This window comes from Mesoplodon mirus (assembly GCF_964341445.2).
Source record: "Mesoplodon mirus genome assembly, chromosome: 20".
Lineage (NCBI taxonomy): Eukaryota > Metazoa > Chordata > Mammalia > Artiodactyla > Ziphiidae > Mesoplodon > Mesoplodon mirus.
In genome coordinates, this window is record NC_138996.1 from 19,717,549 (window position 1) to 19,741,961 (window position 24,413).

At 44.5% G+C, this 24,413-nt stretch overlaps 1 protein-coding gene across 1 annotated transcript in view; it reads left to right on the top strand.

The window, feature by feature from the left end:
- Positions 1 to 1,901: 1,901 nt before the first annotated feature.
- The window catches only part of LOC309795891 (low-density lipoprotein receptor-related protein 2-like), a gene marked incomplete at both ends in the record, with an annotated part of 35,890 nt that continues 13,378 nt past the window's right edge, over positions 1,902 to 24,413 (top strand). The window contains 19 exons of the mRNA XM_082608691.1: positions 1,902 to 2,085; positions 3,504 to 3,623; positions 4,021 to 4,260; positions 5,165 to 5,278; positions 6,332 to 6,451; positions 7,739 to 7,864; positions 8,443 to 8,646; positions 9,371 to 9,539; positions 9,840 to 10,008; positions 10,841 to 11,066; positions 11,857 to 11,982; positions 13,343 to 13,567; positions 17,004 to 17,315; positions 17,976 to 18,188; positions 19,493 to 19,687; positions 20,231 to 20,446; positions 22,306 to 22,541; positions 23,412 to 23,541; positions 23,780 to 23,964. Of these exons, the coding sequence (XP_082464817.1) occupies positions 1,902 to 2,085; positions 3,504 to 3,623; positions 4,021 to 4,260; positions 5,165 to 5,278; positions 6,332 to 6,451; positions 7,739 to 7,864; positions 8,443 to 8,646; positions 9,371 to 9,539; positions 9,840 to 10,008; positions 10,841 to 11,066; positions 11,857 to 11,982; positions 13,343 to 13,567; positions 17,004 to 17,315; positions 17,976 to 18,188; positions 19,493 to 19,687; positions 20,231 to 20,446; positions 22,306 to 22,541; positions 23,412 to 23,541; positions 23,780 to 23,964 (3,510 nt within the window). The remainder of the gene's footprint in view (positions 2,086 to 3,503; positions 3,624 to 4,020; positions 4,261 to 5,164; positions 5,279 to 6,331; positions 6,452 to 7,738; positions 7,865 to 8,442; positions 8,647 to 9,370; positions 9,540 to 9,839; positions 10,009 to 10,840; positions 11,067 to 11,856; positions 11,983 to 13,342; positions 13,568 to 17,003; positions 17,316 to 17,975; positions 18,189 to 19,492; positions 19,688 to 20,230; positions 20,447 to 22,305; positions 22,542 to 23,411; positions 23,542 to 23,779; positions 23,965 to 24,413) is intronic.

Here is a 24,413-nt window from a genome sequence, read left to right on the forward strand (position 1 = left end):
GAAACAGGATTTAAAGTTACTTGCCTTTTTCACTAAGCAGTGTTCGTCCAGGCCTTCTGGTGTGAAGACATCTTTGTGATGTCTGTTGTAGAACAGCCCATGATCTACTTTGTATATTGTACATAATATACTTTGTATATTGACAGACTATGAGAAAGCTACCATGAACTTAATATGTAAATAGATTAATAAATAATTTTTTTATTTATTCACAGCAAGCATCTACCTAAATTTGAAAAGTAATGTTTGAGACCCATCTACAGGTGGTGTCAGAATCCATGTGCACACTGGGTCTCCAGACTGAGAATCACCAGGGCAAATAGTGTTCCAGGTGGGACTCGCCTAGCAGTGTGAGTCTCTGAGGGTTGACTGCAGCCCTAACTGGGATCCTTCTGGAAGGATCTGCTAGAAGAGGTAGCAAAAGAGCTAACACTTTGGGAGCATTTATTTGGCGGGTATTGTGCCCAGTGACTTTGTACTCTTTTAATCCTTGCATTTTCCTCTTAGAACCACTTATTTACTGGCCTCACTTTACAGACAAGAAACACTGAGGTCCAGAGGGAGGTAGTAACTCTCCTGAGGTGATGTTGTTAGTACGTGGTCCAACCAAAACTCGAGCCTAGTAAGTAGCCTGACGACTGAGCCTGGGGTCCCATCTTAGGGGTTGCTGACCTCACCTGCTCTCAACTGAATGGTTTTGGTCAAGTCAAGTGGGATTGCCCGGATGGTATGTGAGTAGCTGGCAAAGTTGTTAGCTGTTCATTAATAACCAGTGCCTCCTGAGTCTTTCATTTATAATGCAAATTATAAGCCAGACTTTTAAAATCAAACATTGAGTAACTATGCTAAAAGCACTATCTTAGAGGGATGCAAGTAAGACTGAGGTCTGGTTTCTCACCAAAGAAGGTGTAGTCTATGTGGTGGGCTTCCATTGTCAACTCCCATCACATAGCTTTGCACACGACTTTCCATCCCATGTGCCTACATTGTCCCTGGGGTAGGGTCTTCACTGTGCCTTACAGAGACTTCTGCCAAATGGGACATGTGGCTGATGTTTTCTTGGAACCAAGGACTGGCTTTTTCTCTTTGAAATTTAGGGCAAAATAGTACTAAAAGTACAACCAGGCCTTCTCTGAGCACCACATCCATAACAGGCTTTTTTTTTTTTTTTTTTTTTTTTTTTTGTGGTACGCGGGCCTCTCACTGCTGTGGCCTCTCCCGTTGCGGAACACAGGCTCCGGATGCGCAGGCTCAGCAGCCATGGCTCACGGGCCCAGCCACTCCGCGACATGTGGGATCTTCCCGGACCAGGGCATGAACCCGTGTCCCCTGCATTGGCAGGCGGACTCTCAACCACTGCGCCACCAGGGAAGCCCATAACAGGCTTATTTTTGACCATTAATCAATCAGGGTTGAGAAACACAAGTTCATGATTTGAATAAAATTGATAATATAAATCAGTGTCCTGCAAATAACTGAAAACTTAAATATTTGTAACCAGGCTATTAGAGGTATTCTTATAAAGATGGTATATAGGACCCCAAACCCTAACTTCATTTGAAGCTGTATCGACCCATGTATAAAAGGAAACTAAAGTCAAATGCTTTGAGCCTAGACTTCTAAACTTGCAACGCTTCATACTCTGAGTCTCTAAGACCGAATCAGGCCTAGAAGAATAGTTGTATCTTTTTAAGCACAAGTGTAAGTCTGAGCCGTTCTAACAAGACAGCGGGGAGGCGAATGGCAGCTCTCCAGCAACAGCTCCACGGCATCAGAAAGAATGGCCCCCAGGGATCGTCATGGCAAACCTGCATGGGTTTTCAGGGTACTGAACCCCCTAGCGTTCTCCTAGATAATAGTTGAGGGAAGGTCTTCCAAAGAGAACAGTGACTGCAGCTTACATGAAAAGGTCTCCTGGACCCAAGGAATCCAGGAACTGTGATGGCTTTGCTTCTTGGTCCTTCATCGCAGATGAAATACAGTGTCAGATGACAAGGCAAGCTGCATGTGGTGGGAGATGCATTCCTGTGGCCTGGCTCTGCAACGGAGAGCAGGAGTGCCCGGATGGGGCGGACGAGCAGTGTGGTAAGTGGTCTCACCGCTGTGTCCTGTTGTTTATCATGCACTCACCCACGCCTGGCCCTTATTGCTATGTGCCTGGTTGACAGTTCTCATGGTTTTCACCCTCTTAGGTGATGTTCGGAAATGTTGGGTGTTCTGCGTTGTCGCAGGCTTTCAGTGGGGAAGGCCAGGCATGTTTCTTTAATTGTTGGCAGCACTGTTGTCCAAACAAGTGTGGAGGGCGAGTTGGGATGGAAAAATCCAGCAAAGGTCTGGCTCCTCATCTTAAACTCAGACCTAAACATCTATGACAGTGTTACTCAAACTGGAATAATAAAAGGGTTCCTTTATAGGAAATCCCTGCAGCCCCCAGTGCACACAATTACTTTTATATACAATAAACTAGTTCAACTCATATGCTTAGAGATTTTATACGACTGAAAAAACAGCTTTCAAACTGGGGACAAGAACTATAAAACCAACAGAAATCAGCCATTTGGTAAATATCTTCCTGAAATAAAGTTCAAGTAATTCTCTGTGCTAAGAGAGCTCAAAACCCCAGAAGGGAGGCCAGAGCACCTGTATGTGAGGAAAGCCTCTCACCAGGTGCCTTGCCTCCCTGTGCAGTGAATGTGGAAGGGAACTTTCCTCATTAAAAGAGGAAAACCCCCATAAGCAGTTAGTGAGTGCTACCCTTCACGCACACTCCTGGGGTGGTCACTTACTGTAACTACTTTAACATGAAACCGTGGATATCAAAATGTGTACTATTACAGGTTACAGTAAAATTTCAGACTTGCAGAAATGCCTTGTGCTTGGACCCCCATACACTTCAGCCCAGCTCCCCAAGTTTACTAGCTTCAGCCCGTAGGCAGACTTAAGTGGAAATACTTGCAAGTCTTACTAAACCCCAAACCCCAGTTCGCAGGTTGCCATAGATCTTAATCATCTCAAACACCAAAGGAATTCAGAGAAGTGAACTCATAAAACTGGACTAACACTGGGGCCACTAGCCACATGTGAGGATTTAAACTTATTTAAACGAATACAATTTAAAAATTTAGTTTGTGTATCATACTAGCCACATTTCAAGTGCTCAATAGCCACGTGTGACTGGTGGCTGCCATTCTGGACAGCATAGATGTAAAAGGCTTCCATTGTCACAGAAGGTTTTACTGGACAACGGTGTTCTAGAATAATGGGAGGAGATGTTTATAGATATGCTAGGTGATTGTCCCTAAGGTAGGGGTACTGAGTGATATTGTCAGAAGTAATGTGAAAAGGACGGGCACGTTTAGGGTTGACTCCAGCAGCAAATCAGGAATTAATTATTCTTTTGCTAATGCAAGTACTTAATATGAAATCCAAATTTAAAAGCTGCTAGTGCCCTGACAAACACCTCTTCCTTTCTGCCTCTTCTTGGACACCGCCACTGCCCGCAGAGGAAGTATGTCACGGACACCCACAGGCCTGGCAGTGTGATGATGGGAGATGTATTTCCATTCGCTGGCTTTGTGATGGTGTCAGTGACTGCTTAGATGGCTCTGATGAGATTAACTGTGGTACGTACAACTTATTTTTACTTTCAGTGACACTGTTTATTAGCTGCATTGATTAACATCAACAGTGAAACAAGCCCGTCACTAAATAGCCTTACGCATACACGCTAAACCCAGACGGTAAATTGTCTCTGGTATTATGGGTAACTGTTTTCACTCACTTCTCCATTTTCCAAAAGTACTTAAAATTAAGAAAATGATGATTAGCTTTATTGACTTAAACAAAACCTATTTGGGGTGAAACTTCAGAATACAAAGTTGTGGCCACCTCTCCGATGGCTCCCATCCTTTCTGCTCTTGGTTTTCTATGGATTAAATTCATGAGCAAACCACAAATCCCTAAATTAACAAGGCCGTGGTACAGGGGTTCTACCTCACCAAGCCAACTCCTGCCTTTTAGAGAGAAGGACGGCATGTCCAGACCCAAAAATCCAGTGTCCAGGAGATCCTCCGTGCCGTGATGCCTGGGAACCCTGTGATGTAGATGAGGACTGTGGAGGTGGGTCCGGGGAAGCGCACTGCCCCCGGCACCGGTGCCTGGCTGGGCAGTGGCAGTGCAGGAACGAGGTGTGTGTCCTGGACCGCTGGCGGTGTGATGGCATCGACCACTGTGGGGACTCCTCAGACGAGGAGGGCTGTGGTGAGTCTTGCCCCTCGCCCCACCTTTTGTTAAAGGGAGGGTTGGACTATGTGGGCTGCTTTCTGCAAGTCGTGTTTTAATCCCTATGACTGAGACTGCCATCCTGTATCTAAACACGGGATGTTTCCTAGCAATAGCCAAGACTGTCTTATCCATGGAAACATAAAGCAGTGCTTAAATAGTAACTCTGCAATGGACACTCTAAGCATTGCCTAGAATGTTTCCACTATTCAAGTCTGGCCAACGCACAGAACACCTGAGCACCAGTATCCGAAGGAAGTCTCGTAACAGAGGCCTACATCCTTCTGTAGTGAATATGGAAGGGGAACATTCCTCACTAAAAAAGAAAGCCCCCCCCCAAAACTTGGTGAATGCTACATTCCTTTTTTTACCCTCAGTACACAATGTAGTCGAACCTCCAACTTTTTGGTGAACCACAATTCCATTCACTCTTTATTCTCAGAGTTAAATTTGCAATATCAAATGTGTTCAGATTCTAACATTTTAATAATAATTTATAACCTGGTTTCTTAAGAGAATACTTCTATTAGGGCTAGTGTTATCTGACTTAAATATGAACTATTTAAATTAGATTAAATTAAACTTAAATTTAAATTAAATTAGAACTATTAATAGTTCTAAAATAGTTCTTAAATTAGAACTATTTAATACTAGTTCAGTTCAATTTTAATACGATTTCAGTCTAGTGCCCTGATGCCTTAACATAGTTGCCATTAAGTCTTAAGTCCCAGTTCCTGATTACTCTGCTTAAAAAGATAATTTCCTTTCCTACCTAGACTTCCCTTGGGTTATGGAAATATTGCTACCTTCCTGACCCACTATAAGAGTTGTCTATTTTTACCACCACCCCAAGCATTAATGAAAAGGAATGCTTCCCACACAGCTTCCTGTCCAGAAGGCATGGTTGGATGTGATGAGGGGAAATGCATCCTAGAATCCCTGATGTGTGATGGGGACGTGGACTGTACAGATGGTACCGATGAACCCACTACATGTGGTAAGAAATCAATTGCTTGGCTCAACATGGGAGAAGGAGAATAAATGCAATAACTCAGGGCCTTAGTTAACATGGGGGTCTACTTTCTGAAACAACACTTGGGCTCAAACTCCTCCAGAAGCAATTATCCTTCAGTGATGGACCCCTTATATTTTGCAAGTTCCAGCCCTTGGCTTTGGTCTCCTGAATGTGAGCAAATATTACCTGAGCTGTAAAACTTGAGGGCCATTCTCATGGTGTAGCTTTATGGAAATAGACTAGCTAAAGCCCTCAAACTCCATGGCTCCTAAAATTCTGTAATAAGGAACACAGACTTTGCCACAAAGAAGCAAATCATTTGTTCAAGACAAAAAGGTAGATTCTCTAAGGATTTAACCAAAGAAGGACTGAGGAAGACTTTCGTGGTGAGGAGGAGGCCTCTGAGCAGGCAGCTCTGACTTTTAAACCCTTGTGGTTCTCACTATGAAAATCACTGTCGGTTCCAGCTGGGGCAGAGGGAGAGTGGGTGTCTGTCCCCAGTCCTTTGGTCATCTGTCTCTTATTTCCCCCCACATCTGGTCTTAGACATTATGATGAAAGCTCTTTAGTACTGTTAAAGGCCGCGAAAGAAGCTTTTCATGAAGGGGACACAATAAGAGATATTAAAAGCATAAACAGTGGGACACAAAATACAGGTTTCTGGTCCTGTATAGATAATTCGTTGGGATTAGTAAATTAGTATATCACTTCCTGAGCTAAGAGTACCAGCTGTCCATAAATTCTAGAGAAAATAGAAAAGAGGTCGCTGGTGCCTCCACGGGTGAACAATACACAGACACTTGAAATGGTCCAGACCATTCTCCTTTCCCCTGCTCCGGGATTCCTAACTTGCCCTCTTCTCTGGTCTTCCCCCAAAGCCTCCAGTTTCCTAGGTAAGAGGGCAGGGTCAAAAGTTATCTTTAACCAGCCATGTACTCCTTACACAAGTGTGGAGGGTTGTGACACAGTGTGGTTTATAAAACGTCTGCTCTTTACCATGTTCAACTGTAGTGACCACTGTCCTGTCTCTACCAGGGAAAAACTGCTCTCTGGCCAACGGGGGCTGTGAGGGGCAGTGCAGGGACACAGCCTGGGGTGTCCAGTGTTCATGTGGAACCGGATGGCGATTACAGCCGGATGGTTGGAGCTGTGGAGGTCAGAATTCATTAGGCTCATCTTTACAACTTTTTATTGTAGTAACATAAAATGTACCATTTTAATCATTTTTAAGTGTGCAATTTGATGTACATTCACAGTGTTGTGCAACCATCACACTATCCGTTTCCAGAACTTTTTCATCATCCCCAACAAAAACTCTGTACTCGTTAAGCAATAACTCTGTCCCCCCTCCCTGGTGAACTTTATCAACTTTCTGCCTATGAATTTACCTGTTCTGGTACTGCATATAAGTGGAGTCATACAGTGTTTGTCATTTTGTGTCTGGCTAACTTCACTTGGCCTGTCTTTAAGGTGCATTCGTGTTGTAGCATATATCAGAATTTCCTTCCCTTTTTAAGGCCAAATAATATTCCTTGTATGTATACAGTTTGCTCTTTGTATATGCAGGTTCCACATTGGCAGATTCAACCAACTGCAGATCGAAGATACTGGGGTGTGTGTGAGGGATCCTAGAAAGTTCCAAAAAGCAACACTTGAATTTGCTGCATGCTAGCAACTATTGTATTTACATTGTATTAGGGATTCTAGGTAATCTAGAGATGATTTAAAGTATATGGGAGGATGTGCATAGGTTATATGCCGATACCACACCATTTTATATGAGGGACTTGAGCATCCATGGATTTTGGTATCCACAGGGCGTCCTGTAACCAATCCCCTGTGGATACCGAGGGATGACTGTAATCATATTTTGTTTATCCATGCATATGTTGATGCACACTTGGGTCGTTTCCACCCTTTGGCTATTGTGGACGGTGCTGCTGTGAGCACTGGTGTGTGAGTGTCTGTTTCGGTCCCTGCTTTCAGTACTCTTGGGTATATACCAGAAGTGCAACTGCTACGTCACATGGTAAATTCTATGTATAACGTTTTGAGAAACCATCACGCTGTTTTCTGCAGCGGCTGTGCCACGTGACATTCCCACTAACCATGCACACGGGTTCTGATTTCTCCACATCCTTGTCACTCATTCTGAATTAGGCTCTGGCTGGCTTGACAAGGGGCTTGTCCCCAAGAAGGCTGCTAGGGTAACAGAAATAAGTATTCTGTAGCAGCCACACATCTAGGGTCCCTGTATTGATGGTTCTGCTGAAATATATTCACATTTGTGGGAATTCTATGGAGGCAGGGAATCTCTGTCCCAGCACCACAGTGACCTCCACCTAATACATGTTCCATGAGTATCTGAAAAGTGGCCTAAAAGAACAAAAACACTTGAGATTGTTCCTTGTTCTTCTCTGATTTCCGACTGTCTATCATCAGATGTGGATGAGTGCTCTATGGCGTACAGCCCCTGTGGCCAGCTGTGTCATAACACACCAGGGTCTTACTCCTGTGGGTGCATTCGAGGTTACCAGCTCCACAATGGCACCGACTGTCGAGTTACAGGTGAGTTTCAATACCAGAAGCAAAGCCTAGCTCCTGCTCTATTCTTAGCAGCATTTATAGGTACGAGTGATATAGACGATTCACTTCAAGGTCTGGTATTAGAGGTGATTCTACTCTTTCCATAAGGAAGCTGCTATCAATATTATAACATTAGTTGATCAATTTTGAGTGTCAGTTCCTATTACGTGTCTTTAAAATGGTTTAGTTTCTCTGCAGGATCTACAGCTAGGTGCTCCAGAGACCCAATTGATGATCTTAACTTGTCCTGTGCTGCTTTCACAATGGGACACTTAATTTGGCTGCTGTATACAAGGCATGCAGAGGACCTCTGTCTAGGGGAGAAGGGCTTAATCTGAAATCAGGCAGAAAAGTTCCAAAGGTTCATTTCAATGTGCTGGAGTTCAGAGGAGGAATTGAGGCTTCACGTGGCCAGCCAGGTCTCCTCTAGATCCACCTTAGTCCAGACTTCAGGGATAAGTAGGTTTTGGCATGGGCCATGAGCCAACATCTTTAGTTAAGGAGAATGGTGTGAAAGAAAGTTTCATAGTCACATGCCACTCCTTCTACTTCTATTGCAGGTGATGCTATTAAAATTCTTATCGCAGCAGATAGAGAACTTGGTGTGCTGCATCGACGAACAGGCATCTATGAGACTCTGGTACCTATAAAATCAAGGCCTACTTCTGTTGCATATGATCTGGAGAGAAGTATGTACTTCTGGGTGGATGAAGTCTTAAATATGTTTGTTCCTGGGAAGCCAAACTCTGTTCCTCTCTATCCAGGTATCTTTCTTAATATTAAGAGCCCTAGCTTCTTCAAGCTACTTGAACATAATGTAAGAAGCATATGTGTTCATCTGGACATCTTCTGTGACTCACTTGTCATGAATCATGAGAGTACATAAAATCTTGATTTGAGATAAGTCTGTGTAGTTTGGTTCTACAGGAGCTTTGTGGAGCGTAACCTGAGATGAGATTGCTATCAGGCAGTACTGGAAGTATGGGGGTGTGGGCTCTGGCCGAGGTTAGTCTCAGCCCCATAACTAGGTGTGTGACCCTGCGCAAGCTGTTAACTCCTTTGAGCCACCATATATAAGATGAAGGTAATAGCACTTGTCTCCTTGGGTTAGTGTGAGGATTATGTTGGACAGTGCAGGGGAAGAAGTGCTTAGCATAGTCCTGGGCACACAGAAATCCTCTGGTAGCAGTTAAGAGGTAGCATTCATTAACAGTTCCCCGGAGACTTCTATAATGAATATTGTCCCAAACTGAGATCACATTCTCTTGGATTTCTTGGTTATGCTTCTACTGAGGTCTTACTGTTTCCTTACTGCCCACTGTATACTGGAAATACCTCACACAGCTGTGGCTCTCATTCATTCCTTGTGTGCCTTATTGTATGGCTTGAAATCAGAAGATGTAGAAAAATTTTGTCTGAGTCTCTTTTTTCAAGGTAAGGTGGATATAGAGGAATAGAGAAACATAATACTGTCTCCTGTATCCCCAGAACTTAAAGCAATCAACAGTATCTCTTTGGACTGGTTCACGGGACAGTTGTATTGGGCTAGCAGCTTTGCCAGGGTCATCTGTGCTGGTTTAAGTGATGGCAGAGGCTACGTCAAAATCCTGGAAAAGGATCTTGTGCCAGAGCAGCTAATAGTGTTTCCTGCAAAGAAGTAAGTAGGGCTTCTTTTGGAATATATCCAAAATCATTGGTTATCTTAGATATTTAAATTGATGAAAGCATGTCAACCTTTTCAACCTAGGTCTCATTTGCTCCAAAAAATTCTTAATTTTGAAGTTTAAGTTGAATACCATAGAGCCAAACTTTTCAAAGTCTACTGAGTCTGAGAGCAGCTTTCTTAGCAGTGCAATGATATGAGGTCTGTGCAAGAGACCAGGGGAGCCTGGCTGGTCAGAGTCGTATACGCACTCCTGAGGGGATTCTCTAACACTTGTGCCTTTGCCTTTCTCAGGTACCTGTACTGGGTAAATAGAGGAGGGAAAGGCCTGAGGACTATTGAAACGGCAGGGATGGATGGCTCTGACAGGAAGGTGCTGGCAGTGGTGAACATGGAGGAACCCTCGGGGCTGACACTAGACCACGTGGCTGGCAGGCTCTACTGGATCAGTGCATATAAAGAGGTACTGCGAGGGGTCAGGAAAAGGTAAACCCATTTAGTAGGGGCTTGGTGTGACTGTGGGTAAGTACAGAGTTCTCTTATGTCTTGCATCGTCTTAGTAAAATACCTCTGGCCATGAAGACCGAGAAGAGCACAGAATCTTCAAGTAGAACCAGACTGTATCAACGTAGGTTGGGAGACTTAGTGTGACTTTCTTAAACGCTCTACAGTCAAACTCAGCACCGGAGTTTCCTGGTAGTCTAGGTCATGTTCTGTGTGGTACCTGGGATACAAAACATTTTACGATGGCAGACCTCTTCCTTGAAAACATGCAGTTACTTAAGTACTTCAGTGTCTTGTACTCACATTTCTAGGTCTTCATATTACAGTTCATGCCTTCTCATTTTTGGAACCATCAAACTAAAAGACCAGTAGGACATGGGGGCTGAAAACATAGGTTTGGAAGTTGTAGTTTTAAGCCTATTTCTTCCAGCTGTGGTTTCTGGCTACTTAGGGTACCTCTTTGAGCTCCCACTGCCCTCTCTGAAAAGAGAGAATGCCTGCCTCAGAAGATGGCTGGGGAATGTAGTGGAAGGATTTGGTACACTGTCTGGATGCAGACACTGAGTTACAGTAGCTACTTGTACAACATACGTGACTCCAGTTTATATAAGAAACAGCCCAATCCATTGGCTTTGACATTAGCCTCTGTGGATCCCAAGATAAGTTCATCTCTGTCAAGATGATATCAGATAAAGGTGTTTAATCAGTGTCCAAGAAACTGAGGTGTGCTAAGGGGGTCAGCCACTCTTGCTAACACTGCCCTGCCCTCATGAGACCCTCCCACCCTTCAGTCCATAGAGACGGTGAACGTGGATGGAGCTGGGAGGCACACCTTCCCCAAGGTCTTCTTGGAAGGTGAAGATCCAGTGGGACTGGCTGTATTTGAGAACTCTTTCTTCTGGACAAATAAACTACAGCTGTTTCATGCTTCACCCCACAACCCAAAGGAGAGAGTGGTGCTGCTAAACGCTTCCATATCTGCCTTCTCGGTGCTCCACAAATCCCAACAGCCTAAGAGTAAGTTATTGCTTGCTTTCAAAATGCTCATGAACCAGAATGCATACCGAACAGAAACCCCCTAAATTACTCCCTCCCTCTGTTGGAACTTGCTATTTTGGGGGAAACGTTCTGGGTATCATTCCAGACCTATCCAGGACTTCTGAGTAAGATGAACGGAACGAAAATATCTGCTGGGAAACTCATTCCAGGCATGTACCTGGCTCTTGTCTAATGTAGCAACCAGAATTTTAATACACAAAACTTCTGAGATACACAAAACGGGGAATACGCTGTTCACAGAAGGGCTAGAATAGCTTCCTCACTGACATGTCAACTGATAACAGAAGATGGAACCAAGCCCAACATCCTGTTTATAGGAGGAAGTCAAATGTTCATTGACTAGGAGTTAAAAGCTTGTTAATCTGAAGTTGTATGTCAGCTTCAACTCAGATAATGCTTCTTCAGTGGGTCCAAGAAACTAACCAAAGTGGAGAGCCTAGAACCACTGTTTACTTCCTATCAGCAAATTAGACAGTCATTTTGTCTTAACTCCAAGGGGAAAGATGCTGTTGGTTGAAGCTTTCTTGGCCCAGGCTTCATAGAGAGAGGTCACTGTCACTGTCTGAAAGACACGGGGCCCCAGGAGTTCAAGGTCAGCCTGCCTAACCTAGAGGGTAACAAGTATATTGGGATCCTCTTAAAGCAAAAATGCCTTAACTCCCCTTGAGTCTTAGGTTTTGAACTAGTTTGGATAAATACATCTGAAATTGTATCCAACCTAATTGTATCTGTTTTTATCTTAAAACAGACAGATACCCAGCATGCGTTCCAGGTTCTTGCAGCCACTTATGTCTCCTGTCCCCCGTCCATCCCAAGGGCTATAAGTGTGTTTGTCCAGAGGGGATGTTTCTTTTACCTTCGGGCACATGTAGTGGTAAGTATGCTGGGTGAAACGGGTTTGGCTTAAGAAGGCACATTCCATGGTAGGTCTGGAAATAATGTAGCTTCTGTCTTTGGATCAATCGCTTTTGACCTGACAACCTACTTTGATAATGAGAGTTTTGTTATCAAAAGATCTTGCTTAGTTTTTTATTGTGCTAAAATATACATGACAAAAGGTACCATTTTAACTGTTTTTCAGTGTAGTGTTCAGTGGCATTAAATATGTTCACATTTTTGTGCGACCATCACCAGAGCTTTTTCGTCTTCCCAAACTGAAATGCTATTCCTGTTAAACAATAACTCCTCATTCCCCTCCTCCCCCAGCCCCTGGCAACCACCGTTCTACTTCCTGTCTCTATGAATTTGACTGCTCTAGGGACCTCATATAAGTAAAATGGTACAATATTTGTCCTTTTGTGACTGGCTTATTTCACTTTGCATAATGTCTTCAAAGTTCATCCATGTTGTAATATGTATCAGAATTTCCTTTTTAAGGTGGATTCCATTGTGTGTAGATACTACAGTCTGTTTATCCATTCATCCATCAATGGGTATTTGGGTTTTATTAGTTTTAAAAGAAGAAAAAATAGCTTATACCACTCAGTTTTACATGAAAGATTAATGACTTAGTATAAGAAAGAAACCCTCTACAGTCTTATGACTGTTGTGTATTCTGATTCATGTTTGTAGGCAGAGCGTCTGCATCATGCTGCTGTTCCATCTTTTGAAGTAGTAAAGCCTGCATAATCCGTTGAATATCACTGTCCAAATGTCTTGACTTCTTTTCTATAGAACATTGAGGTTTTAAGAAGAATAAATGCTGTGAATGTGTTGATGTTCTAACCACCTTTGAAGAATGCAATTCACAATGCGTAGCCATGGAACGTGATTATGGTGTAATAAGCCATTGTGCCAAACTCAAGACTTAGCTTAAAATGTTTTTAACATGATATATACAGTTAAATTCCCAGGTAACTTTTCTTTACATCGGCAGTAGAGTTTAAAATTCTTCGTATTGAGACTTGTGTGCTACAGGCAAGAATTTGATGACATTACTGAATTAAATGGTGCAGCCCTGCAGCCCTAATCCTCAGGATTCTGTGTTAACCTTTCAGCAGAAATTCAAAAGACTTGGTGCCTTGGGAAAGCTGAACAATGCTTTCATTTGCCCAAATGACTCCCTTCTCTAAGGAAGCCAGGGCATTTGTGGTGAATACCTGCTTCAGAAGCAAACTTTATAAGATCCCTTTCTAGGGGAACCTCAGCTTGAGAGAGGGGCATTGCTCCAGTGGGGAGTATGGGGCTTCTCTGACAAATGGTCAAACAGGACATCTCTCCTTTTTCCTTGGTAGAGTTAAAACTAGTATTTTCCTCTGGCAAACGTCTCTACTTGTTGAAAGTTGGTTTTATGGGAACTGCTATAGAGAGAAGCCTAGTGCAAGAGCATCCAAGGAACATCTATTTACTGGATATTGACTGGAAAAGAAACCTCGTCTACTGGACAAATACCCAGAGACGTCTGTTCTGCTCAACTGGCTATTCAGGGGAAAAGCAAGAGATTTGGACAGAGCATACAGGTAAGTTGGGGTGGCTATTATTTTGGATTTTTTCCTTTATTTTCTGGCTCTAAATTTAAGTAGGGCCAACCCCCCCACACCAGAAGACCCTACCTGTCCCTGATCTGAATCAACCTTAATACCAAAGAGTGGTTTTTAACTCATTTAAATATTAAGTGTCTCTGATTTACCCTTGTTCTTATGAAGGGGATGCAGACTCTTAAAAGGCTTCCATGATTTGGAAAATCCTAGGTTTTTAAAATTCTATTTTTCTGGCATTAAGTCTGGATAGGATGGAAATGGACCTTAAATACTTCAACTTTGCATTGCAGATTTTTCTTACACTAATTTAGAAGCAATTTGCAATGCAGATTTCAGAGAGAACTAGCAAGATATTTTCTTAATATGATAATATACACTTTCTCTCCCCTCCCACAGTCCTACATGGCATACCCCACCCTTAGCTCCCTGTACTCAGCATGAATGCAAATATCTATTTCATAAAAGAAAACTGAGACTTGAGGTCCAGGGTGAGTAATCGGATTTCTGAACGCCTGTGCCATGGGTACTAAGTGCCAAGGATCTGCTTTACCACAGGAAGTGCTGTGTTGGAATCCATGTTCCCGAGACATCCTTCAGAGCAGTAGACTCTACCCAGAGCCCTGTGGGCAAGAGCAAAGCCTGGCACATAGGAGCTTTCAGTACCTGACTGAAAGAACTTTTGAGAGAAACTGAAATGGGCAGTGATCTTGCAGTACGTCTGATGGCTGTCTGGGAAACCCTGATCATGGATTTCCTCCTGTTTAATTCAAATGCCACCTACCCCCACTGGCTAATCTTTGATAATTGGTTTCTATGTTATAATTATACCAAGGATTCGTAAGAGACTGACAATTTCATTTAAGCTGGCTCTGTGGTGAATACTGAGTCTCTGTAGTAGGTGACCCTGAAATAATAGAAAAAAATATAGATTTTGCTCTCTGTCCCTGGTTACAGGCACAGAGCTTCTAAGACCTTTGTAATTTCCTAAGTGATGGGAGCATCTGACACAGAGTTCCTAAATCCATTAGAATTTCCTGGGTGATAGGAACAGCTTTTGTTTTAATGAGACAACTCTTGGTGGGTTTTGCAATGCAATGCAAAATTGAATTTAAAGTCCACTTCTATCTTACTCAGATTCAAGGCCAGAAAAAATTTTAAAACCTTATCATTGCCTCTAGGAGGTTGGTCACCAGAAAGCCCAAGCCGTGATGAGAAGCTAAGAAATTTCAGCCCCACTCCTTACTCTAGAGAGGGGAGAGGGGCTGAAAATGGACTTAATAATCAATCATGCCTACGTGATGAAGTCTCCATAAAAATCCCCAAAGTATGGAGTTCAGAGAGCTTCAATACATCTGTGTGTATTGAACCCCAACTCCACAGGGACAGAAGTTCCTGCACTTGGGACCCTTTGGACATTGCCCTATGTGTCTCTTCATCTGGTTGTTCATCTGTATCCTTTATATAATAAACCTGTAAATGTGTTTCCCTGAGTTTTGTGAGTCATTCTAGCAAATTATTGAACTCAAGGAGGGGGTTGTGGGAACCCCAATTTAGAGCCAGTGGGTCAGAGTGACAACCTGGGACTTGTGACTGGTGTCTGAAATGGGGGCAGTCCTGTGGGACTGAGCCCTTAGCCTGCGGGACCAGATGCTAACTCCAGGTCGACAGTGTCTGAATTGAACTGAATTGTAGGTGTCAACTTGAAAAAAAATGCACAATGTTAAGAGCTAAGAGTCCAGTTTATTCAGTGTCTTACTGAAGACTGCAGCCCAGGAGACAGCCTCTCAGTAGCTCTGAGAAACTGTTCCAAAGAGCTAAGGGAGGAGCCAGGACACATATGAATTTTTTGGCTGGAAAAACATGTAGTCAAGCATCCGACGATTACTACTAATCATTAAGGACAGCTACCTCATGTTAATGATTTTAGTGTTTTTCTGTGCACGGGAAGGTGCAGGAATCTGGGGTCGTTCGAAATGTTTCCTTAAATAATGCATCTTAACTACCTAGGGGCCAGTATCCAAAGCACAGAATGCTTCCTGTTTTTCTCCATCCTGAATTCCTCTAGGGGAGCACTGCTGGTGGGCGACTGTGGTGGCTGATGGCTTGATCCTTGCAGAACTGGAATGGCAGCAGGCAGCATGTTTTTTTTTTCCTTACATAGGACATCCCACTTGTGTTGCAGAATCGCTTGGCGTGGGAGGAAAAACACGCATCTGGTGTCACAAGTATTGACGTATAGTAAAGGAGACACACATGAGTGCTTGTCCTATACAGTTGGCTGGAAATCTTGACAAAGCCAGGCAGGCCTTTTCTAGGTAGTAATCAGCTTGACCTCTGCTATCAAGACCTGTTTGCACATCTCAGAGCCTCCTTACAACTCCTGGGCCTGCAGCTTTCAGCTTATTTTTATATCAAAGTGCACTGACATCTGTGATTTTTTCTCCTGGATGTGTTAATCTTCCTCTCATATTGAAAACTGAGGACTTCCCTGGTGGCGCAGTGGTTAAGAATCCGCCCACCAATGCAGGGGACCTGGGTTCGATCCCTGGTCCGGGAAGGTCCCATATGCCGTGGAGCAACTAAGCCCATGCGCCACAACTACTGAGCCCACATGCTGCAACTACTTAAGTCCACGTGCTCTAGGGCCCATGTGCCGCAACTACTGAAGCCCACGCACCTAGAGCCCGTGCTCCACAACAAGAGAAACCACCGCAATGAGAAGCCCGCACACCACAACGAGGAGTAGCCCCCGCTTGCCACAACTAGAGAAAGCCTGCGTGCAGCAACAAAGACCCAATGCAGACAAAAAAAAATTTTTTTAATAAACAAATAAATAAATAAATAATAAAAACATTTACATAGATCTCAAAAAAAAAAAAAGAAAAGAAAAAAAATTGAGGCTGGAAAATACTGATGAAATTCTGAATCGAAAATGAGAGGGCCTCAAATTCTGTTTTAGGAAACAGTGCATGTTTTTAAGAACCTTTGTGGAATCATTCTAAGAACATTCTGTGATGCTGGCATGCTGGGCTGGCCATGGTTGAACCTGACTCCAGAGGAGACCATGTGTTTCCTGAAGAGGGCAGAGCCCAACGAGGATGAGAGAAACAGAACCCAGTGGAGCCAGTGTGTTCTTAGGAACTTGCCCATCTTTCACTTAGCTACTAACTTATAAAATGCAGTGCGTGTCTACCTTGCCAGGGGTTGTCAAGGATCAGATGAGCTCATAGGACAGACAAGGCGCTGGAACCAGAGTAGGCATTATGGGACCATCATGCAAACAAGGTGTGTAGGCTTGTAGGGACTGATCTTTGCATCCCCCCAGTTGTCTCCCTTCTATCCTTAACCCAAAGTTTAAGACAGTATGTGAATGCACTTGAGTGTCCTTTCTAATGGGAGCAACTTGTCCTCACAGTCTGTTCAGCAAATGTGGACATTCCGACTGGGAACTTGTACTGGCTGCCCTGTGACACAAGTGCTATTCAGAGGACTAGAATCGCTGGCCCAGACACCCATACCCTGTATAGAACAGGCAGCATTATACTGCATCTCCTTCTCGATTGGCCGAAGAGGCTGCTGTACTGGGTGGAGAGTGGGGAACACTTGCAAAGCATGACCCTTGATGGCAAAAGCAGGTGGGCAGTCTGGAGAGGCACCTGGACGGCGGACACCCACATGACCTTAGACCTTGGCTCGTCTAGCATCCTCTGGACCACCAAAGGGTTAGGTAAGCACTGCACAACGAGTGAGGTTGGAAGAAGCTTGAGGGGATGAGTGAGGGTCTTGTTTTTAGTATAATGATTCCATTTTTAGAACTAGTCAGACATAGGCTCAAACTCTGATTTTCATAGTTAAAGCCTGGGCACAAGTCACTGACCTCAAACTCTGTTCTCATTTATAAGTTTAGATTTATGATTGAAGAGATAGAAAACTTCAGAAATAACATAATTTTGAACACTTCAAAAAGCTATTTGTTTCTACTTCCGTAAGTAGAAGTAATGGAACCAAACTTCCATTGCAAATGAAGTACAGGTGCTCCAGTTATAACTTGCAGCAGGTACCAATTATACCTTTGTAGCAGAATGTGATAGTCTTTTCACCCAGAAGTCATCCTTGAGACCTGGCAGCTGTGTGCTGATGACCGGGGGTTGTAGGACTGTACATGGAAGGTGGTCAAGTCACATCTGATGTTTCCATGCAGCAGACCTCACTTTCCTGGAGCTTTAAACGCTTCCTTGGATTATCTTTAATTATAAAACTAAAACCTACAAAACTCAATAGAAGAATCTGTGCTTATTTTACCTTTCAATCCAATGGTGGCCTTGCCTCCTTGCTGTCACAGGTTACTTGTTCTGTATCAGCTTATAAGAACCTGACTCTTCCTTAGGGTTGCAAAGTCTGAGTCTCCGAAAAAATAGAACCTACACTTTGAACAAGACCTGGAGTGATGGGATGATCGTGGCCCACGAGCCCTACCTGGTGACTCTGAACAGAACAGTTCTCATGCTGTGGAACAGGAGGATGCCAGAGCCCTTCTCAGTGTCGAAAGAGCCCTACATACAGAAGATGATCATCCTGGCAGAGAACCTGGAGGTGCCAGGTGAGTCTTCCCCTGGGAGGTTATCCTTGGGGATCCACTTTACCCGGGTCCCCTCGGTGTGTTTTTCTAGGAGAAAATCCTGGGTATCTTCTAGTTCATATTGGCAGTGGTCCCAACCCACAGTTCAGCAGGCCTTCTCCCTGATGTGTCCTTGTCCTGGAGGAGTGAGAATCTAACACGGTTCTCAAAGTTGCTAAATGACACCAGTTCCCGAGTAATACCCCAAGCAGGGTGCACACCGTAGCCCCTTTTGGGAATCATCTTTCACCTTAGCATATTAAAGCTCTTAGTCTGGCAGTAAAGAGATCCATTTAACTTGCTCTAAACCAGTTTCCCAAGCTGTTTTTTTTTTTTTTTTTTTTTTTACCAAGGAGCCCCTTTTCTCATAGCAGTGACATCTCTCGAGGACCCTCTGCTCTGGGTCCTGGTTACCAGGAGAAGCAGCTCTTCTGTTGAAGCTGCACCTTGGTCATTCACGTTAATCTGCTTAATGCTGGTTTAACTCTTTTCATATAAGCCTTTGGCATGGCACCCAAAACTCTGATTCTGGATCTTGAGGCAGAAGAAGAAGAAATCCTATCACAGGATTCAGGGGGCGTTCTTGCCAGAAGCAGCTGGAAATCCCAAGGAAGAGCAGAAACAAAGATGGACAGAACTGTTCCTCCTCCTCTATACCTGCTCCCTAGAGGTCTCTAAACTCCCCCTGCTGTCTAAACTACCATAATTTTTGATTCACTGGTTTAACCTGATTTGGGGGGCTAAGAAGCGTTAGGCATAGGCACATAGTTCTTAGGTGGTAAAGTATGCTAATAAAAAGTTAACTGTTTGGTAAAAAATCCAATTTTGATCATTCTACTAACAAATCTATTACGTTGCTGCAACAGTTGCTGAAGAGTACTAAATGGTAACTTTTGGTAGTGTAACTTAGACATCTCAGCATCTCTAGGCCCCTGTCTTAGACCATCAGATGCTACAGCAGGAACCAGAAAGAACAAGTCCCTGTCTTCAGAAACTTACTTTATTTTGCAGGCCTAGAATATACTACCAGGCAGGGAAAAAATTAAGGTTAAAGTTTATAGGCCTGAAAGGAGAAAACACTTTGCCCAAATTCAAAGCCATGAGTTGATGGGCCAACACACCACACACGTAGTCAAAAGATCAAGGGTCCTTATTCTTTCTTCCTATGAGATAGAAGAACGTAGCTACCCAGCCATGACATGGGTTTTCGGGGAGGGGGGCAGTAGAGGCACATCTCCATTGCTGAAACCAAATGGACTGACCTGCTGACACACTGTTTATTCTAGATCCTGAGGTCAAAGGAGCTGCCACACCCACCCCTCCGCCACCCCCTCCGCCACCCCCTCTCCTCTGCACCCCATCTTCTGTGCCGTGTCGGGACGGGCGGGAGTGCATCTCCCGGGGGTACCTCTGCGATGGCAAGCAGGACTGCGGGGACGGCTCGGACGAAGAGAACTGTTCCCGCTTCTGCAACACAGCAGGTGGGTCACTGTCTCTTGTTCCAGGTACGCTGATTCAGCCTTGGGTGCATATGAACTGCCAGAGTGTTTATTGTAATCACACTTGCTTTCCCTATAAATGCTCATAGATACAAGTCCCAGTCTGTCAGAACATGGATCCTATGATTGCCCATTTTATGACATTTAAGTCCACAGTGTTTTGCCAGGTATTATTTGACTATTGCTTCCTTGCTCCCTCAAATTTGCCTAAGTATTCCAATATCTGCCTTTATATTGGCACAGAGTGACCTAAATGGACCACTTATAACCAATTTGGTAGTGTTTTAACAAGTTGTTAAAGTAACCAAACCAATATGAGGCCTTAGTATTTCAAGAACCTGGTTCAGCTTAATTAACCTTAGTACTTTATTAAAGCTCACTTATGGATCAATTAAGATATAGAACTCAAACAAATAAGGTCAGTCTACTTACCCCTCAAACTCCAGAATGAGTGTGAGTTAACCTAATTATAAATCTTCAGTATGATGAGCATATGGTGCTAGCTTTTGACTCTTTCTATTGAAGGGGTCTTCCAGTGTCTGGATGGAAACAAGTGCATTGAGGAGAAGTACCACTGTGATGGGGCCCGGCAGTGCCTGGATGGCTCAGACGAGTTGGGTTGCTGGAAGCCTGTTGAAGACTGCTCTCTGCATTGTGACAACAAGACCCGCTGTATCCCCAAGAGCTGGCTATGTGATGGCAACCCTGACTGTTCTGACAGAAAAGATGAACAAGGATGTAGTAAGTTCCATGGGAGTTCCTTGGAGTATTTCCAACTGCATTACAGTTGATTCTCCTTATTCATGGTAGTTATATTCTATATAAGAATATATTCTATAAAGTTGCCATGAACATTGAATTCAAGGATACTGAATCATTGCTCCTAGATAAAATACAGGGTGGGTTTCTTTGAGTCTCTGGTCACAACATTTTTGTCAACCAATCAGTATATAACCTTATTTTATGTGTGTTTCTGTTGAAAGATGACTTAACATAGAGTGTTTGCTCATTAACAGCAAACTGTAACTCATGCTGAACAAAGCTTATCTAATGCACGTATTTTCTCCATAAGACACACCATAGACTTCTTACCCTTAGGAGCACCAGACAGCAGTTGAGCACTATGGTTGGGGCCATTTTAAACAGCAAAATCACCAAAAAGTACAAAAATGTGAAAACCACAGTCCGAAATGGACACTTTTTTATATGCGTATGAGAACGGAAACAAGAAGGCAGAACGGTGCCTTGTTCAGCCTCAACTGGAAAGACGTGTGTTGGGCAACTCACATTTTTGCTGCTTTGTGTTATCTCTTCACATGACCATGGAAGTGTGGGAGTGTTGATTTGGGGGGTTACAAATTTTAGCAAGTAGGTGAATAAGCAAATACTGAATCCACAAATAATGAGGATCGACTGTACTTAACTACTTAGTTAAGACTAACATGAAGGTTTCTGAGTTAGAGGGACCTTGGTGATCATGCTGTAACATTCCCCTTTCCATGACAAGAAGAAAGAAGAATTCTATTAGTAGACAACCAGTCTGCATATCAATATAAAGTATTATTTCTCATTGGGCGAAAAGCTACCTCCTTGAAGATTTTGATTTTGGTCCTGGGTCTTCTCATGGGATGGACCACCTCATTGTAGATGTCATCACTTTCCCCTCATTTTTATGGGATGCACATCTTTACCTTTATTCTTCCGAAAGACATGTTTCAAAGACCTTAATCATGTTGTGGGATTAGGGTAGAAGAGGGAATTTGGAGAACTGAAGTGAAAAGAAGAGGAGGCCAGGTAAGGCACCATGATGGATTTGGATGTGAAGGTGGCTGAGTGGGTAACCAGAGGATGTGAATGCACTTGGGCTTTAGGAGAACATCAGGAGGCAAGAGGTACAAGAAGGAAGTAGGGAGGAACCCAAGGTATAATTTACTTCTCAATTCATATGTATAGTTTTGCCTAGGGCCTGACTCTTTTTCTTTTTCTTTTCTTTTTTTTTTTTGCGGTACGCGGGCCTCTCACTGTTGTGGCCTCTCCTGTTGCGGAGCACAGGCTCCGGACGCGCAGGCTCAGTGGCCATGGCTCACGGGCCCAGCCGCTCCGCGGCATGTGGGATCCTCCTGGACCAGGGCACAAACTTGTGTCCCCTGCATCGGCAGGCGGACTCTCAACCACTGCGCCACCAGGGAAGCCCTGACTCTTTTTCTTGAATCAAGCCAATGAACTTCTGTCTAGAGGAACTGAGTCCAAGAACATAAGTTGTAGGGTCTGTTGGGTATTATGGGAGAATCTCTTTTTTCATGCGTGACATTAGGATTTCAGAGGGGAATCCCACTACCCTGCCTATCCCAGCATCCTTCTACAGTCCTCCCATCCCTGTCCCTCAGCCCTCGTTTTCCAATACAAAGAGGATTTTCTGGGCTAGCTTAGTAGGCCTTTTCTGCCCTAACACTCTAGTTGAACCACCTTCCTGCCCTAATACCTGCTGGGGCTTAGTTCCCAAGGTGACAGCAGAAGACTGAGAGTCTTCAAGTCACTTTATTTGCCATCAAATTGCTTCTCCATCTGGCTGAGTTCTTACCTAGAGCTTTGTTTTTCAGTTCATGAAAAATGCAGTGCATCTGAATTTAAATGTGAGAACGGCCAATGTATATCTTCTTCCCTGCGTTGCGATGGGAACCGGGACTGCCTGGACCACTCGGATGAAGAGGGCTGTTCTGCCTGGCCCCTGCCATGCCCGTCAGGGGAGGTGAAGTGCCCGAGGAGTGGAGAGTGTGTGTTGGCAGACTGGATATGTGACCACGACTTAGACTGCAAAGATGGAACTGATGAGAAGGTAGCCCACTCTCTTTCAGAAAAACACAGTAGACTTCTAATTGTAACAGTAACACATGCTTCCTCACAGAAGACTTGGGAAAACGCAAGAACAGAGAAGTCTCCCACAATTCCTGCCCAGAAAGCCACTCATAACTACATCAAAGTGTCCAAAGTGTTAAGAACCTCTTGTTGAAAGTCAAACCTGTAAGAGGTCTTTATGGGAGGTTTGCAAGTGTTAGGTCTTGATGGTCGTGGCTTAGATGTCCTGCTTAGAGAGATGCTTTGAAGCTCCACCTAACAGTCATCAAGACGTACAATGATGCTCCTGCATCGTATGCAATGCAGCCCGGGTTTGAACCTACTGCTTGCATTTGACCTTAAGAAAGCACTTATACCCTGATGCTCTATTTCCTCATCAGTAAAACGAGTAGTGTCTGAGGGGCTGGGGTGTAGCAGATGCACAGATCTGAGACATCCTTCCCTCCTGTACCAGACATCCTGCACCAGATCTGAGAATCCAAGTCAGATTAGGTGCAAAATGCTGGAGTGTGCGTTAGAAATGGTGCGAATTCTAGAGAAGAGTTTCTAGAGCAGACTTTTTTTGCTTATGCTTCTTAAATGAAATTAAGGCTTCCTGGATGCTCAGTTTGCAAAACAAGAGATTTCTTCCCACTTTCCCACCCACGTTGGTATCACCTACAGTTCCTTGCCTAAACTCCAGCTGCGGAAGGAGTTTCTTATAAACCATGTCACCTGACTTTTCAGGCTCTGGTCTCGTTGCAGAAGGGACTTGAGGGTTGTCTTGTAACCCAGGCTTCCTCGTCCTCTGAGGACCCTTCTGGGCTCTGAATGCAGGTGGTGTTGACCAAGTCGCTCGCTGTCTCCTCAGGACTGTGACCCCGAGGAGCTTCGCTGTGGCTCGAGGCAGTGGCCCTGTGCCAGTGGAGACCAGTGCGTGCCTGAGCCCTGGCGCTGTGATGGGCAGAGTGACTGCAGGGACGGCAGTGATGAGGCCGGATGTAAGTGCAGGGGGAGAAGGCAGATGGCTTCAAAGGGGCGCCTGCCGCTTGCTGCGTCTCAGCGTGGGAACCCAGCTCAGCGAGCAAATGCTGCAGGACCTGAAATCCATCCCTTTGCCAGGATGGAGGCATCCGGACTGTATGCACGGGAGAGCGCCTTGCTGTGGGAGGGATGTTTGGCGGGGAGCGGGGTGCGGGGGGTGGTTTGACTATAAAGGCAGAAAGTCATCCTCTCCAGGCCCCTTGGAGAACTGCGGGAGTTCCGAGTTCCAGTGCCGCTCCTCTGCCTGCCTGGACCTCAGCCTGGTGTGTGATGGGAAGGAGGACTGTGCCGACGGCTCCGATGAAGGCGAGCAGTGCTCGTCGTCCGCGTGCAGCCAGAGACAGTGTTTCCACACCTGCTACCCATCCCCACGTGGGCCTGTGAGTTGCTTCAGTTCCTGTGCTCTGGCAGCTAGAGACTTGGTGTAGGGAAAGGGGTGCTGTTCTCATTCAGGGTGTCTGCTCCCTACACGCTGAGTCTTACACGGCAGAGCCGTGCTGACCTGTCCACCCATGTCCCTGTGCTTGAGCCTTTCTGCTGAGTCCTGCTAGCTCCTTTCCTATCTCATGGCTTCTGGAACCCTACTACCTGGCTCCAGAAGCTCTCCTATGGTGGTCCTTCCCATGCCATCTATGAGCGCTGGGTGACATTCAGGGTGAAGCAACAAGTTTTGGGGGGATTGTCCCAAGAGCCAAGCAACTCCCCACCATGTTGCAGCTCAGGAAGTTGAGTACATATCCATGTGGAAGTCCTTTCCGTGTGGGTGTCTAGAATATGACTTCCCCTTCAATGGAGGACTGTCCGTGTTCTGGTCTGGCATTATTGGGTG